The 14,439-nt window shown below is 32.9% G+C and overlaps 2 protein-coding genes across 6 annotated transcripts; one reads left to right on the top strand and one right to left on the bottom strand.

Moving 5' to 3' along the window:
* The first annotated feature begins 4,454 nt into the window (after positions 1 to 4,454).
* LOC109797671 (uncharacterized) lies at positions 4,455 to 7,479 on the top strand. 5 transcript variants are annotated; one of them, XM_083075323.1, is made up of 4 exons: positions 4,455 to 4,469; positions 5,051 to 5,423; positions 6,518 to 6,712; positions 6,796 to 7,479. In XM_083075323.1, the coding sequence occupies exons 3-4, from the start codon at positions 6,632 to 6,634 to the stop codon at positions 7,339 to 7,341; spliced, it is 627 nt and encodes a 208-aa protein (XP_082931449.1). In that variant the 5' UTR covers positions 4,455 to 4,469; positions 5,051 to 5,423; positions 6,518 to 6,631; the 3' UTR covers positions 7,342 to 7,479. The 5 variants fall into 5 exon arrangements, with proteins under 5 accessions (XP_082931449.1, XP_029126926.1, XP_029126924.1 ...); XM_029271093.2 differs by lacking the exon at positions 4,455 to 4,469 and adding an exon at positions 4,505 to 4,717 and having other exon boundaries at positions 6,523 to 6,712; XM_029271091.2 differs by lacking the exon at positions 4,455 to 4,469 and adding an exon at positions 4,505 to 4,717.
* Positions 7,480 to 10,024: 2,545 nt separating this feature from the next.
* On the bottom strand, positions 10,025 to 14,133 carry LOC109797065 (BTB/POZ domain-containing protein SR1IP1). The gene is made up of 6 exons (XM_020356968.3): positions 13,891 to 14,133; positions 13,673 to 13,805; positions 13,501 to 13,570; positions 12,655 to 13,260; positions 11,567 to 12,109; positions 10,025 to 10,696 (listed from the first exon to the last, which is right to left on the bottom strand). The coding sequence occupies exons 2-6, from the start codon at positions 13,693 to 13,695 to the stop codon at positions 10,175 to 10,177; spliced, it is 1,764 nt and encodes a 587-aa protein (XP_020212557.1). The 5' UTR covers positions 13,696 to 13,805; positions 13,891 to 14,133; the 3' UTR covers positions 10,025 to 10,174.
* Between the last annotated feature and the right edge of the window lie 306 nt (positions 14,134 to 14,439).

Genomic DNA, 14,439 nt, shown 5'->3' with positions numbered 1-14,439 from the left:
CATATTTAGGATAATTTTCCTAGCTAATCCTTTTTATGAAAGGATCTCCAAAAATTTCTCACTATTTACATATTCAAGTGAGATAGCTCAATTTTGATTAAAAAAATTACAACACCATGCTTCATTATATGCCTTTCTTTTACCATTGAAGGAAATATGAGCCACACCAATTACAGCTTATGAATCACAATGAAGAAATACAAGAAACGTAGGTCTCCCCCACAATAGTATATTAGGTTTTAGCTATCTCAATTATTATGCTTCTTGACCTACAAGTTCAAATGCTATGAATTATAATTTCATTATAGACTTTGTTATACATGTTTGTTTTGTTGATTTACAAAAAATAACATCAACTCCTAAAGTGAATACATATTCACTAGTATAACTTCCCTCATCATTGTCTTAAATCCAATTTGCATTACAAGACCCTTCTAAGAAAGTTGGAAAGTTAATAAAATGTAAACTCTATTTCATAATACCTTTAAATACTTTAAAATGCAAAAAAGTGCATTCCAGATATCATTATTGGAATTAAGCGTGTGTATCCACCCAATCTACTTTATAGCATATGCAATGTCAGGTTAATGCAATTTGTAACACTTTTTAGATTTGATGTCTCAATAGTTCCACTCCATAATACTTCACATGGTGACATTGCACACAATTTCACATTGGTCAAAACCCTTGATCGGTCAGAACCCTTCGTGGGTAACCCTTTTTGAGAAGTTTGTTCGCTTCTAGAATCACCACAAATCAACATAAAAATTTTAATATGTTTATCCTTACTCGCAAGTTTTCTAGAAAACTTTCCAAAAGGTCACTCACTCTTAAATTGCTTCAAGTCAAACATACTTAACTATAGAGTTCTTATTTGATATAATTTACTGAAAAGTAGATGTATATATATTGTTGGTATAAGTAATACAAATTAATTCTTTTAAATTGTCATTAACTACACAGTCTCACACTTGTACAGATCTTTAGATCCCTCTCATTTTAGTGTATCTGGACTATTACAAGCCCACCAACTTCTATATGGTTCGTCCCCGAACCATACCGTACTAAGAGAGAGGACTTGCTCTGATATCATTTGTATCACCCCTTAGATCTAACATCTCAACGAATCTCTATCACGACACTTCACATGATGACATTTCCCACAACTCCTCATTGGTTAGAACCTTTCACTAGTCAAAACCTCCATGGGTAGCTCCTTTCCGAGACTAATCTCATAAATCAACACAAATTTTTTTAACATGTTTTGTCCTCACTCGCACACTTTCTAGAAAATTTCCTAGAAGATCACTCATTTCTAAATTGCTCCAAGCCAAGCACATTTAACGTACTATAGAGTTCTTATGTGATGAGCTACCAAAAAATAGATACATCTTGCTGATATAGGTAGTATAAATTAACTCCTTTAAGTCATCCTCAATCGCATAGTCTTACACTTGTACAAATCTCTAGATCCCTCTCATTTTGATGTGTTTGAGTTGTTACACAATTCATAAGATACAATACTACCAATTATTTTTGCATATTCAAATTAAGCAACACTAATTCCATCATATTTTTAAGATGAATGTTATGACCATATGGTTTTTTATCATGTACAACATTGAAACTATTGAATTTTTTTAATAAGTTTTCAAATATAATAAGCTTAACTTAGAAATAAACCATTTTCATTTTTTTTTTGTATTTGAATACCTAAAATCATATATACAAGTTTCTCTCAAGTCTTTCATCTCAAATATAGAACTTAAAAAATCTTTAATTTTGATCACCACTTTCAATAAGACATCAAATAACAACATATCATTATATGATACACAATTAGAATCAATCATTTTTACATAAACATGAGAATCAAGAGTGTTTTTGAACTTATTATATCATTGCTTATGCTTTTGTTTTAAACCATCCAATATAAGCTTACATACCTTGTGTTATTGTCTTGATATAATATAATCTTTTGTTTCTTCATGTAATTTTTTTTTTGTTAAAAAAAACTCCAATTAGGAAAACAATTTTATATCCATTTGGTGTATAACCATATTATGTATTGCTAATATATTTTTATTTTCTAAGTAAAGTCTTTGATAGAAAATCCAACCATAAATTTTTTTTATTTTTATTTTTATTATTATTGATCCATCATTCCTTTATTTTTTTGACAAATCACTTGATTTCATAAGCACCTTTTATTTTATTTTATACTTAATAACAAAACAACCTTTAAAGTAGCAACAATTTTACATTCACCTTATACATTTTTTATACGCATTAGTTGCATACGTTTGAGTATTTGATAGTGTATATATTTTCAATATTTTTATTATGATTAAATCTACAATTTTTTTCTCATCAAATTAATTAAAATGAATAATTGTTGATTTTCCACTTGATCATGCACAAAATTTGATATATAATAAATACCAAGTAAATTTGATCATACATTGTATAACAAACAATCATCACAACAAGATTATTAACATATGCAACTAATTAAAATACCAACATTACAAAACAACAAATCAAATTTTTTCCTAAATAGTCTTTTAATTGCATATTAGTTTTTTTTACCACATTTTCTCCTCATCTTTTTTCATAAACATCATGTAAATAATTTTACATAAAGCTCAAAAAATCTATTTGGCATATAATTAATGAAAATATGAAATACCAATAATTTTAGCAATTTTCAGTTAATTTGATTGTAGTTCCTACTACCTCATTGTTTTCTCAAACAAATTGTTGATCCATCTTCAAAGTATTAATTTAGCCTCAAGAATATCAACAATCTTTGTGTTTGTTGTTGGTTTCATCAAAGAATTTGAGTTCCAGTACATTAATCAAATCAATTTCATAATCAACAAATTCATTAGAACAATATAATAAAAAGAAATAAATAATTTTCTTTTAGTTTGTTAGAAAATATTAGTAGAAAATGAAAGAAAAATAATATTATATTATAACACTAGCCACTGACTTGAAAGCAAATTTCAATAGATCTTTTGTACAACCCAAAATTCAGTTTGCTTCCCAAGATTTACATAGCATCGTACTTGAACCCGTGCACTTGAGACCAAAACACGTAAGAGTCTCACAGACATTACCTAGAAGAATAATGAATATGAAGGAAAGTATAGGAAAAATATAAATTGTCCTAAGACTCACTCTATCACTTCTTATATAGTGTATAAAGAATCATTTTGTTGGTAAATATAATTAATAAAAAATTTTAATATTAATAATAACAAAATAATTAATATGTAAATAGTAATATAATAATTAATATGTTAATAATAATAATGAAATAATTAATACTTATATATCATTATTTTTATACTTACGACTTGAGGGATGAAAGTCAAAACCAACTTTTCTTAAATTTTCCTCCCCATCTTAGATAGAGAAAACTGTGAGTTTTGGATGATGAAAATGAGGATATACCTAAATGCTTTAAATATCTAAGAAGTAAAAAAAAAAATTATTATATTTTTACATTATCAATTAATATCAGCATAATCTAAATAAAAATTCACAAAAAAAAAACTAAAAAGATAATGACAAAAAGTTGTTTATTTACCGGTAGCTTACAAAATATTTTCACTAAAATTATGAACTCAAATCTCTGAAAGCAACAGCTTGTTGAAATATTTGTGTCTGTCACTTAACCATTCTCTTTATAAGTGTTATAGTAATTGAAATGATAATTATTGAATGAGGATTTTATTCTTTTACAGTGGTGAAATGTGCAGTTGATTTAAATGAAAACACTTGATAATATTTTATATTCTTATCGAGTCAAATCATAGGGAATCTCTGGATCTATGAGCACATAAGAATTTTCTCCCCTAGTTTATGTTTTTGCTCTAAATGTAGTTTATCTATCCATGATCTCGGTTTCCCATTTTATAGTATTTTTCGCTGGGTTCGTTGCTGTCGTTGAATATCCAATTGAAATAACGCAAGCCCGTATGTAGGTCAGCCTTTTCTGCAAACTCAAGGGACCCACCACCCCATAAGAATGCACCTTCTAGCCCCGGCAACGCGTGCTTCCACTCCACGTCCATTTCTCTCCATGTTCTCTTTTCTATTATATATTTAATTAATTAATTAACTAAATTAATAATATACATTTCTAAGAGAGAGAGAGAGAGAGAAAAGCTTAGCTAGCCTCACAACCATGTGATAAGGCCGAGAGTAGAGTACACATGGATCTAATTCCTATCCAATCCAATACGTATTATTATCCTTCCTATGGATTAGCGTACATGTATACCCGTAACGTATGCACATCCGTTTGTAAATTATAATGTAGAGGGAGCACAACCATGCATAATATATTATATTTACATTAAGATAGCATTAGCACCCACATGGCCAGTTAACATCCATAATCATTGCCACGGGTCTTCCCATCAAAAATAGCATATTGCACTAATTTTTGCATAGTACAGGTACGAAACATCCATAATTGAGGATTCACTCATCAATGCCATAGAATCGAACAAAAGAATTAAGGAAGGGATAAACCCATGATTTTGTGTCCCCTTTTTTTAATGTGTGAAGACTGAAAACCTATGGTTGGATTTGAGATCCTGAGGCCAGTTCGACCTGGACAACTACGAGAGATACCCACTCATCGTACGGTCAGGATCGAACTGTCGGCGGCAGAGAAGATGCCACCTTAAGCTCCTTCACATAGGCACGCTCACGCTTCCATTATACAATCACATAATATAATATAATATAATATAATATAATATAATCTGCACTTTTTTTTTATTGTTATTACTAAAACTGAGACAACTATTTTATGATGTAGAAATTTTAGGTGCATGTGATTCACCTCAGCAGGCTATGTATGCTGTTCTGTTGATGATTTGTCTTGAGCAAACGAAGGCCTTGTGATCCTCAACAATTATATATATTTTTTTAAATAATGCTAATAATACCTCTATTTGTTTATTTATTTATTTATTTATTTTCCTTTCTTTACCGTTAATTTAATATATCTGCATTGCTGGACCTGTCTCAGGCATCTCGTCCACAAAACTTGAATCACATTGGTCAAGCCACTGGGATTTGTTTGGCATGCCTCTAACCTCATGCAATAGCACCTTGGTTTCCGTGTCCTTAAGAGAGAATCTTAAATTCCACAACAGTTCTGTTATATTGCATAGTGTTCTATTTAATCCCCAACAGTATATACTGACCAGCCTGATGGGGAATGTGAGAGCATATTAGCAGAGTCTTCATCATATATTCATATTAAACAAGGTTGTCGCCTAAGTTGGGTTGAAACTTGAAAGCAGGACTTTCTTGCCTTTCCTCCTGAGATCTCCTTTTCTTCTCTTGTCTTCTTGTTCACCACAAAATTGTGGAGTCCTCCGCTAATTGAATTCTGGCAGGTTAGAAGCTATAATATTCCATTTATCATAATCTTTTCCGTTGGAACAATTCAGTGGTTTGAGTTTGAGTTTCCTATCTGTTAACTTATGTTTGGTTCTAGGAAGGTTCTAAATAACTAAATCCAATTTATGTTCCTGATATTATGCATATTTTTGTTTCATATTCTATATGTTATAGTTAAATGGATTTTGTCTTTGGAGGGTGGGGCTGAGTTCGTATAACTTTAATGAGCATGATACAAAGTTTCTCTATTAAGCATTGAAGATGATATGTTGATACATGTTTGGAATTTACATCATGTCATTGGTGTGATGGTTTAGTGTCTGGTTGCGATATTAGATTGTAGAGTGGGAATAAAACAAACAAATATAGAATCAGGAAGAACTTGTTCTGAAAGGTGAGACTTTGCTATCTCATGCATGAGGAATATGCTTTAGCATCATGCCGGGCCGATGTTGAGCACCATAGTACATTCTAAAAGATTACACAAAAGTGCTGCCTAAATCATTCATCCCTTAAATCTCTAGAGTAACAGAGATGGTTGTCTGCAGATAGTTTAACAAAAAAAAAATCATTATGAAAAAAAAAATCATGGCAGCAGATTCCATGATGAGAAAGGAAAGTGCAAGGGTTAAAAAAATGAAGTTAATGGGCTTCCTAATGGCCCTGACTATAATGATATTGCTTCTCCAAGCATTCTTTTTAAACCGGGTATATGAAAAGAAGAGAAAAATGTTTCCCTGCTCATGTGTTTAAAATATTGCAATAATTGAAAGGATAACATGAATAATGACATCATGCGTGTGTGTATATGAGATGTTATAATTATGGTGGGAAAATTCAACTGATAAAGGTGTCGGGAGATATTTTTTTGCTGGGGTTCAGTCGAATGTGGTCCAAAGTTTTGAAAGGAGAGCAAGCAAGGGAACAGACAAATTATACTAAAAGGAAGTTGATGCTATCATTTTGTATTAGTGTCTCAAGGTCATTGTAACCATGCTTTCATTGAACCATCCAATTCTTTATATAAAACCTTTTCATTGTCAAGATTTTCCTCACTTAAGCTTATCAGTGATATATAACTTACATGAAGGGTAGAGTCATATCATGAAGATGCAAGTCTGAGAGTACAAGTTTCCTGCAAAGAAGAGTTAACTGTGTATCACTAGTTCAAAGTTCACCTTCTCAGAAGCCAAGTAGATCACTGATGGAGAAGATTGTTAGGTCCTGTGACAAAGAATACATGAGGATGGCCATGTTAAAACACGAAGAAACTTTCAAAGAGCAGGTACTTCTCTTTCTATTCCTTATGGATATTCTTCCTCAATTTCAGGATTTAGAGCCTTAAAGTCCTTAGAGTTTCTTTTACAGGTATATGAACTTCATCGTTTGTATCGGATTCAGAAGTTACTAATGCAAAATATGGAAGCTAGAAGAGGCGTTGAAGTAAGAGAAGAAGAATGGTTTTTCAAGAATGCGATTAGTTTAACTCATAAAGGTGCACAAGAAAAGCCTCAAATGAAATTTGACCTTGAACAGCCTGCAGAAGAGCACATTGCAGAATCAGAAAATGGGGTGGTAGAGGTCATAGATGAGAGTGAGATTGAGCTGACATTAGGCCCCTCAAGTTACAACCGTAGGAAGAAAGTCGAGACATCACTAACATCAGATTCAGGACACAGCTTGTCTTCTTCTACTAGTGGATCCAGCCACATAAACAAGACAAGATGTCATGGCAGTCGCAAAACAAGAGAAGACTCAAGTGGAAGCATAATACGCCTTGTCCAGGTGCCCGGTTCAACCCCGGGGTGCCAAAGTGGAATTAGAAACAATTTTGATATTGAAGAACAATTAAGACAAGAGAGATTAAAACAGTCACCTTGGCTTTTTCAAGTGTTGAATCTGAACATGACTTGAAAAGAAAAAAGAAAAAAAATCTAAGGTTAATGTGATATATTTAAGTTTGTGTTTTATGAGTTAAGACTAACTTTGTGGATGATGTTTGTGTTGAATGTTCAGCCAAATTATTGAATGTGGTGGGATTTGATATGTCTATCATGAGATCACTTTTTTCCCTGGCAACCAAACCCATTACTGTTCACAAGTCACATGCCACTGATATTTCTTTGCAGTAACTCACATTCCTTGACACTAAAAGACATAAAATCATCCTTTCATACATTGCGGAGTACAACTATATGTAGAGCTTAGTAAAATCAGCAGTTTAACACTTTCTGTGAAAGTGTTTCATTTTAATTAGAAGCCCACCATCCAAGTCATTCTTTCAACAAAGAAATTTTATTGTCCATAATATGACAAAAAGCTTGTCTATATTCCTAACAAAGTGAATCGTTTCTCCCTACAGATCTCACGAAAGCAACTGAACCCAATATATCGTGTTCTTGAAGGAGTAGGCGTTCAAACCTCCAATGAGTGTGAATGGGTGGTTCTTTGCAGCCGGCATAAAAGCGATTTAATTTTTGGGTGGGAGATTAGTGATGGAAATCTTACTTTTACAGGTGATAAGACCAAGATAATATATATATAAAAAAAAGTTAATCACCTATATACTGCCAGTATAAAGATTTTTTATATTGACAACCAATTATATCTCTTAATTGTATCATATCACTGTAAACACATTTATTTTTAACAGTGACATAGCACAATTAAGAGATATAATTGGTTGCCAGTATAAAAAAACTTTACACTAAGAGTGTACGAGTGATTAACTCATAAAAAAATATATATAATTAGGGGTAACAATTAAGTATGCAGTGAAAGATTCCCTTTCCAAATTCAAATGTATGGATAAGCATTTGTATCTTAAATGAATTTCAAGACTCGAGAGATTAGTTATTGGTTTCTAAATAGGATACACTAAATTTATTGGATACACCAAAAGAGGAAAATGAATATTAAGCACGAAAATTATTCTGTGAATGAAATACGAATATTATGAATATTAAAGAAGGACAAAAATGAACTATAGTATTCTTGTGATTTGTTTATAAGTTTACATCATTTGATAATCAAAACTAAGGTAGTTTATAAATATCTTTCTCTCTTAAATCATTGAGATATTTTTTCAAGGTTGCATTTTTAATAAGATAACAGTACCATACTACCTATGATATTATATCTAAATTTTGTCCTAAATTTTATGGATGGATTTTATTGTTTCTATGTGAATGGTTGTGCAATATCTTCATTTCTCATTTTAAAATTATGTAATTTTCACTGTCTCAAAAAGAGCTTAAAGATAATTCCTGAGATAATTTATGAGCCAAGTCTAAATCCAAATTATGTGAATGGTTGTGCAATATCTTCATTTGCTATTTTAAAATTCTGTAATTTTCACTATCTAAAAAAAACTTGGATAATTCCTGAGATAATTTTTGAGCTAAATCTAAATCCAAATTATAAAATATTATTAGGACTTTATCATAAAAGTTGTTATTGGATCTATTAGAGCATATATTCAAAGGGGTAACTCTCACCGGTTAGCTTTTTAAGATTGAAAACAAACCCAAATTCAAATTATAAGAATTAATCAATGCATTAGGGATTCATTTGATAATATTGTTATTTTACTTCCCTAATCACATAAGTTGGTAGACAATTTTCTATTCCTCCCATTGTAATTCATTTTCCATCCATCATTCACTTAATAGCCAACAAGAAGTTGGAGATTAGTTCCTGTCTGCCATCAGCTGGACAGCAGATTCTCCAGCTAATATTTAAACATCTTTTAACAAGTTTAGGTTAGGTCTATCCCAAAATGTATATAACTTATAACTACATTTAATGCCTTTAGAATGTGCATGAATCAAACCCAAACCATGATCTCTTTTCTTGTTAGATGATTAGGCTCAGACATCAACACGGACACTGCTAGGCTGTCACTTGAACCATATTACCTTTCCAAAAGCATTTTTTCCCCCAAAGGACTCAATAATTCAAAGACAGACCCCACTAACTGCTGTTACCAGATGTTGTATTCTTCCAGGGATCTTATGGTCGTTGGAAAGATGCAGTGTCTGTGTCGCTGTACTGTTACAAGTTGACCCGCCTAATGTCCATCAACACATTCATAAATCTGATAAAGTTGTACTTTCCTCATATTTACACTGATAACCCTTGATTCATTTTTCTTTCTGATTTTCTTCCTGGGATGTAGAATTTGTAAGCAAAAAAGGGATTCTTTCCGTTCCTCTCTTTCTCCTTGATCACAGACACAGAATTATTAATTGGTTGAAGTATTCACTTGGTTATCTCAATTCTGTCCCTAAACAGTTTTTTGTAGTGACATAATGCAACAGTACTAACAATAACTAATCATAACAAACTAACTAGCTGATTAACTCAGAGAAATTTCCTCACATAATAACATTTGACCTTATAAATATTTGAATTTTCAGCAAAAAAGCTATGCACTTTTAGAAACGACAGAATAAAATGAAATTTCACATCACTACCTTGCCAAATTAAGCTTTCATTTGTTGTTTGAAAGAACAGATGCTGTCATGTAAGATTTGGTACTGATTTATATTTTATGCACATGGCTTGGTTGAGCATTATTGATGTCGTCTCCAGTATATGCATCGCAATCAGAAACCGTCTATTACTTATTACCATTTGCCACCCTTTACAAATTACATAGTAAGGATCATGAAAATATAATCTAACACATGAAGTAAAACTAAGCCTCTGAAAACAAAGATAGAACTGGATACTGCACACAATGGTCTTAGGATATGGAATGGCGTCGATTCTTATCAGGCTTTACGCGACCTTTGAGAGGGGTTGCGTTAGCACCGCCACGTGGGAAAGGAGAAAGACGCCCTAGCTTTTTGGACACTGAGTTCATGAATGATTTTCGAGGCAGAGGAGGCTTATCAGAGGAGGGTGAAGAAGCATATATCACAGGACTACTTGATGCTGATCTAATTGAAGTTCTCTCAATCTCTTTTAGTTTCATTTTCAGTTTCACTATCTCTAGCTTCAGGTCTTCGTTTTCTCTTCGTAAGATGGAGACCTCGTTGGACACGGGATTAGCCTTGTCGCGAAACTTTGAAGAATCCCAACCTACAGTGTTGTCGTCCATGGAATCGCGAAGACGTTGCTGTTCGTAGGAGAGAACTTGAACCACCGTTTGCACGGGAAGCCTGTCGTTTTGAGCAGCGTGTGCACATGCCTCACGTGATAACTTCTGGCAGTCCATCACGCTGCACACTTTCTTCTTCTCCATGTCGCTCAGAATAGGATGAGCCTGACAATTGTGAATTTCTACTTTATCAGCAGCGATTCATGATATAAGATGAATATTACAGTTCAATAACAAAACTACTGTATGTTTCTATGTGGCAGACGAACTATGGTAACATCAAAATCTAAGCTAGTTCAAATGTGGTGAAGCCTGAGTTTATGTGCTTTGTAGAAGACAGAAATATAATGTTGGTTTGAAAAGTACTATAATGTGATTGTGAGTGACTTTTTTAACAAAAAATGAAATCATATTTCCCAGTTCCAACCCCTTCCATGTTCCTCCAATTATAAAAAATAAAATAAAAAAGTCATTATGAAAATAAATTTTTAATTAGAGAAACAGAAAAGGAGGCATTAAAGAGAGACATCAGACAGCTGATCTGACTTCAACATGAAAGTTGGATTTCATTCTCCTAAAGTGATTAAGGATAAAGTAAGTAATCTTATCTTAGTGCGTATTTTGAAACTGATCATGGATATGGCTTTTCATATTAAAATGAATGCTATTATCAAATATTATTAGTACAATTCGTTTGACATTTGTGTTTCTTAAGTAAGGACTGAAATATAATTTCTGGCTTAAATATGAAATTACAATTAGAGGTGTCACTATATTTCTATAGGAATCAATTTTGTGAGAAAGAATTATATCTTCTTATTAAAAAAAAATGTTGCTAGTTTTAGTTCTTATTAATAGTTAAAGATATCAAAAACTAATATTTCAAAGTATCTATGCTTTATCATCCAAATGCTTGTAATATCAATAGTTGATTTTCTTATCATGACTTAGATTAAGAAGTATAAAAGTTATATCAACAGGAAGAAATAAGTTTCTATTAAGATATAAAAGTTATAGTACAAGTTAGAACCTTACCTTAAGATAGATGTCTATGGCTCTATACATCCCATCTTCTGTTGATCTTGATTGTTCAGGAATTAGTTCAGCAAGAGTGATGAATTTCGAAACAGCTAAATTTCTGTCGGTGGCTATTTCAGCAAGGTAGTTCTCCATTAACTTTCCAACCCGATAAATGTCACTTTGGGGAGGAGAAAAGTACTCATCATCTGCACTATAGGGTGAATGGTTTTCATTTTGAGATTGCTGGTAATTCATGATGATTCGATGCACTGTATCTACATCGAACAATGTGTCCCCGGTGAAGGAATAAGAAGGAATGAGAAGATCATCTAAAACGGCTTGTCCTAACTGCAGGGCCATCCTCTTTTCCAAATCAAGCCTGCATGCAATGGTTGTCTCGAGATATATTGCTGCCCGAAGCAACATGGAAAGAAAGCTCACTGACATTGCATTCTTCTCCCTTGGCAGAAGGCTCACTAGTGTCTCTAAAACTACCCTCTTCTCGTGCACTTCTTGTGCTTCAACTTCAATCTTCTTCCTACCCCTTCCAAATATCTCCTGCTCCACCATAAACAGTGTCACAGGATTCACGGATTCAGTGTGTAGTTTGATTAATTCAGAAATATTATTTCATTAACGCATTATATTTATAATTAACTATTAGTAAAAATGATAAGTTTTTACTTTTTTTGAAAATCTGAAATTGGAACCAATAATACCAAATTCAAATTTAAGATACTGGATGTATTACCCTAATCCTCCACCATTAGGCCAAATATAGTGGTTCATACATGCAATCACTAATGTTTATTAATAAGGGTTTATAGAGATTTTTTTCCTTTTACGAAGAGACTTCCTTTTTATCCATAAAAATTATAAAAATTGTAACATAGTTTACACCTAATATCCTGTAAATATTAACCCAATCCCATGTGAAGAAACTATATGGTCATTCACGTATTTGTATGAAAAAAGCTTTTCTTCAAATTCTTAAACCATTTTTTTTATCACAAAATTACTCTTTTTTCTAGAGACAAGGTCAATATATAAAACCACACTTATTTGTATGTTTTCCAACATTCGGTGAGGGGTCTTAGTCTTACCAAACCTCGTAGAGATTTCTGTGCATAGAGCATTATGACAGGACCAAGAGCATACTGTTTAAACCCTCGTGCCATCATTGCAATTAGAACTCTTTGGAATATGTCAATTCGGAGAACTGTGAGATCTTCAGCCCACCAATGAACCACTGGCCTTTGGTTAGAAGCCATGCCATCACTGCTAATGTCACTTCTCATAGATGAACACAATTGACTCTCCTTGGAAGCTATGAACGCAATAGCATCTATGCATCGACTCAACAATTTTGTTTTCTCTGCAATTGGAAGGAGGCGTTCTGACACGTGTAAGATAGACACAGCCCCTGAAATAGTCTTGAGTGCCACTTCATTCAAATACGAATCGGCCCTTCCCACCAAATTTCCAACACAATAATCCTCTGTCATCTCAAGATACTCTGCCACGCACAGAAGCATGGCAATGTTTTCAACACTTATTTCGAAGTTTACCCCGTAGCAGAACTTTGTTACAAGTTCAAATGCTTCTGCTCCACCAGGGACATCGTAGAGTTCAATGAATGAAGAACCATCATCATCCTTGCATTCTGACACGAGTTTCCCTATGTATCCACTCTTGGAAACTAATGGAAACTGCAAATTACATTACAAGATATAAAATATAGTTTAATAACTATTGACACCCAAATTAACAATTCATAATCTAAGTTTTATGTTTGTAGATATATAGCATAGAATTGGCTCAAAAGTATTAATCAAGTATGATGTGTCATTCAACAATTGCCTAGAATTAGAATTTGTTACTCACCATTTAATGATCCTAAGATTAGTAAGTTTGATATGCAGCTAAAAGGATTTGAGTTGGTTCACTACCTTATGTAACGAAAAGGAAACTTCACCAACTTGAACAGTGATATCACTAGGAACCTCATGAGAAAAAGCCCTGCAATTAAGTAGTTCAAGTCACGGGTTTGCAATAATTTTCTTCATATCCAATTGTCGTAAGAGCCACCAAAGAATGAGTTTTAGGAGATCAGAAGCATACCATTGATCATTTGTTCTCTTCATGACACTAGAAGAAAGAAAAAACTCGTAACTCTTTCAGAGACAAGTCACTAGCAGCTGGCGTAGATTTCTCTTGTCAGCATCGACCATGTCAGAGACAGATTTATAGCTCACTATAAAGGTAGGAAAAACATTTAGACAGTGAAAAGCTCTTATGTATTTCTTCGGGGCAAAAGGGTATAGAAGAAGAGTGCTTACTTTATAATATCCCTTTGAAAATTTATTGGAATAATGAGAAGCTCCATGGTGAACTGAACGAACTAGGAGAGTTAGGAGCGAAGCACATCAAAAGTTTATGAAATTCCAAAGTAGGGTCTTGTTGCATGCAAGAAAATCAAGGCTAGTGAGGGTACCTCGAGGAATATGTTATATGAGTGGTACTATGGACGTTATGAGTTGGAGGAGGGGCAAAATATAATTAAGCGTTGAGATGTGTTTGTGGTGTGTGGTGTGTGCTTTATGTGAGTGAGTGTAAAGGATGAGATTGTTGCATGTTTGTTGGCATCTATCGGTGTCTGCACTTTTTTCTCCCCATGGAAAATCTATATAACTGGTAGATAATAGTTCAATCCTTAGGCGTGTCTGAGAAATATTAATTTGTTTAAAAAGGTAAATTTATTTTAGTGACTTTTACTTCTTCAGAGAGATTAGTCTTCACCTTCATTCAGGATATCCTGGTAGTTGTACAAACACAACTTGTAACTAAAAAAGTATTACTGTGACTTACGATAAATAAAAATAAAAATA

This window comes from Cajanus cajan, chromosome 5 (assembly GCF_000230855.2).
Source record: "Cajanus cajan strain Asha chromosome 5, NIPB_CcT2T_4, whole genome shotgun sequence".
Classification (NCBI taxonomy): Eukaryota; Viridiplantae; Streptophyta; class Magnoliopsida; order Fabales; family Fabaceae; genus Cajanus; species Cajanus cajan.
This window is presented reverse-complemented; position numbering and strand designations above follow the sequence as displayed.

What these genes read in the sequence shown, in the direction of transcription:
- LOC109797065 (XM_020356968.3), bottom strand. Translation starts at nt 13,695, where the DNA reads ATGAAGAGAACAAATGATCAATG. An exon ending in AGAAATCTCTACGAGGTTTG is followed by an intron (nt 12,110 to 12,654) that starts GTAAGACTAAGA and finishes ATGGTGGAGCAG; the next exon opens with GAGATATTTGGAAGGGGTAG. An exon ending in CCATAGACATCTATCTTAAG is followed by an intron (nt 10,697 to 11,566) that starts GTAAGGTTCTAA and finishes CACAATTGTCAG; the next exon opens with GCTCATCCTATTCTGAGCGA.
- LOC109797671 (XM_083075323.1), top strand. Translation starts at nt 6,632, where the DNA reads ATGGAGAAGATTGTTAGGTCCTGTGACAAAGAATACATGAGGATGGCC. An exon ending in AAGAAACTTTCAAAGAGCAG is followed by an intron (nt 6,713 to 6,795) that starts GTACTTCTCTTT and finishes TTTCTTTTACAG; the next exon opens with GTATATGAACTTCATCGTTT.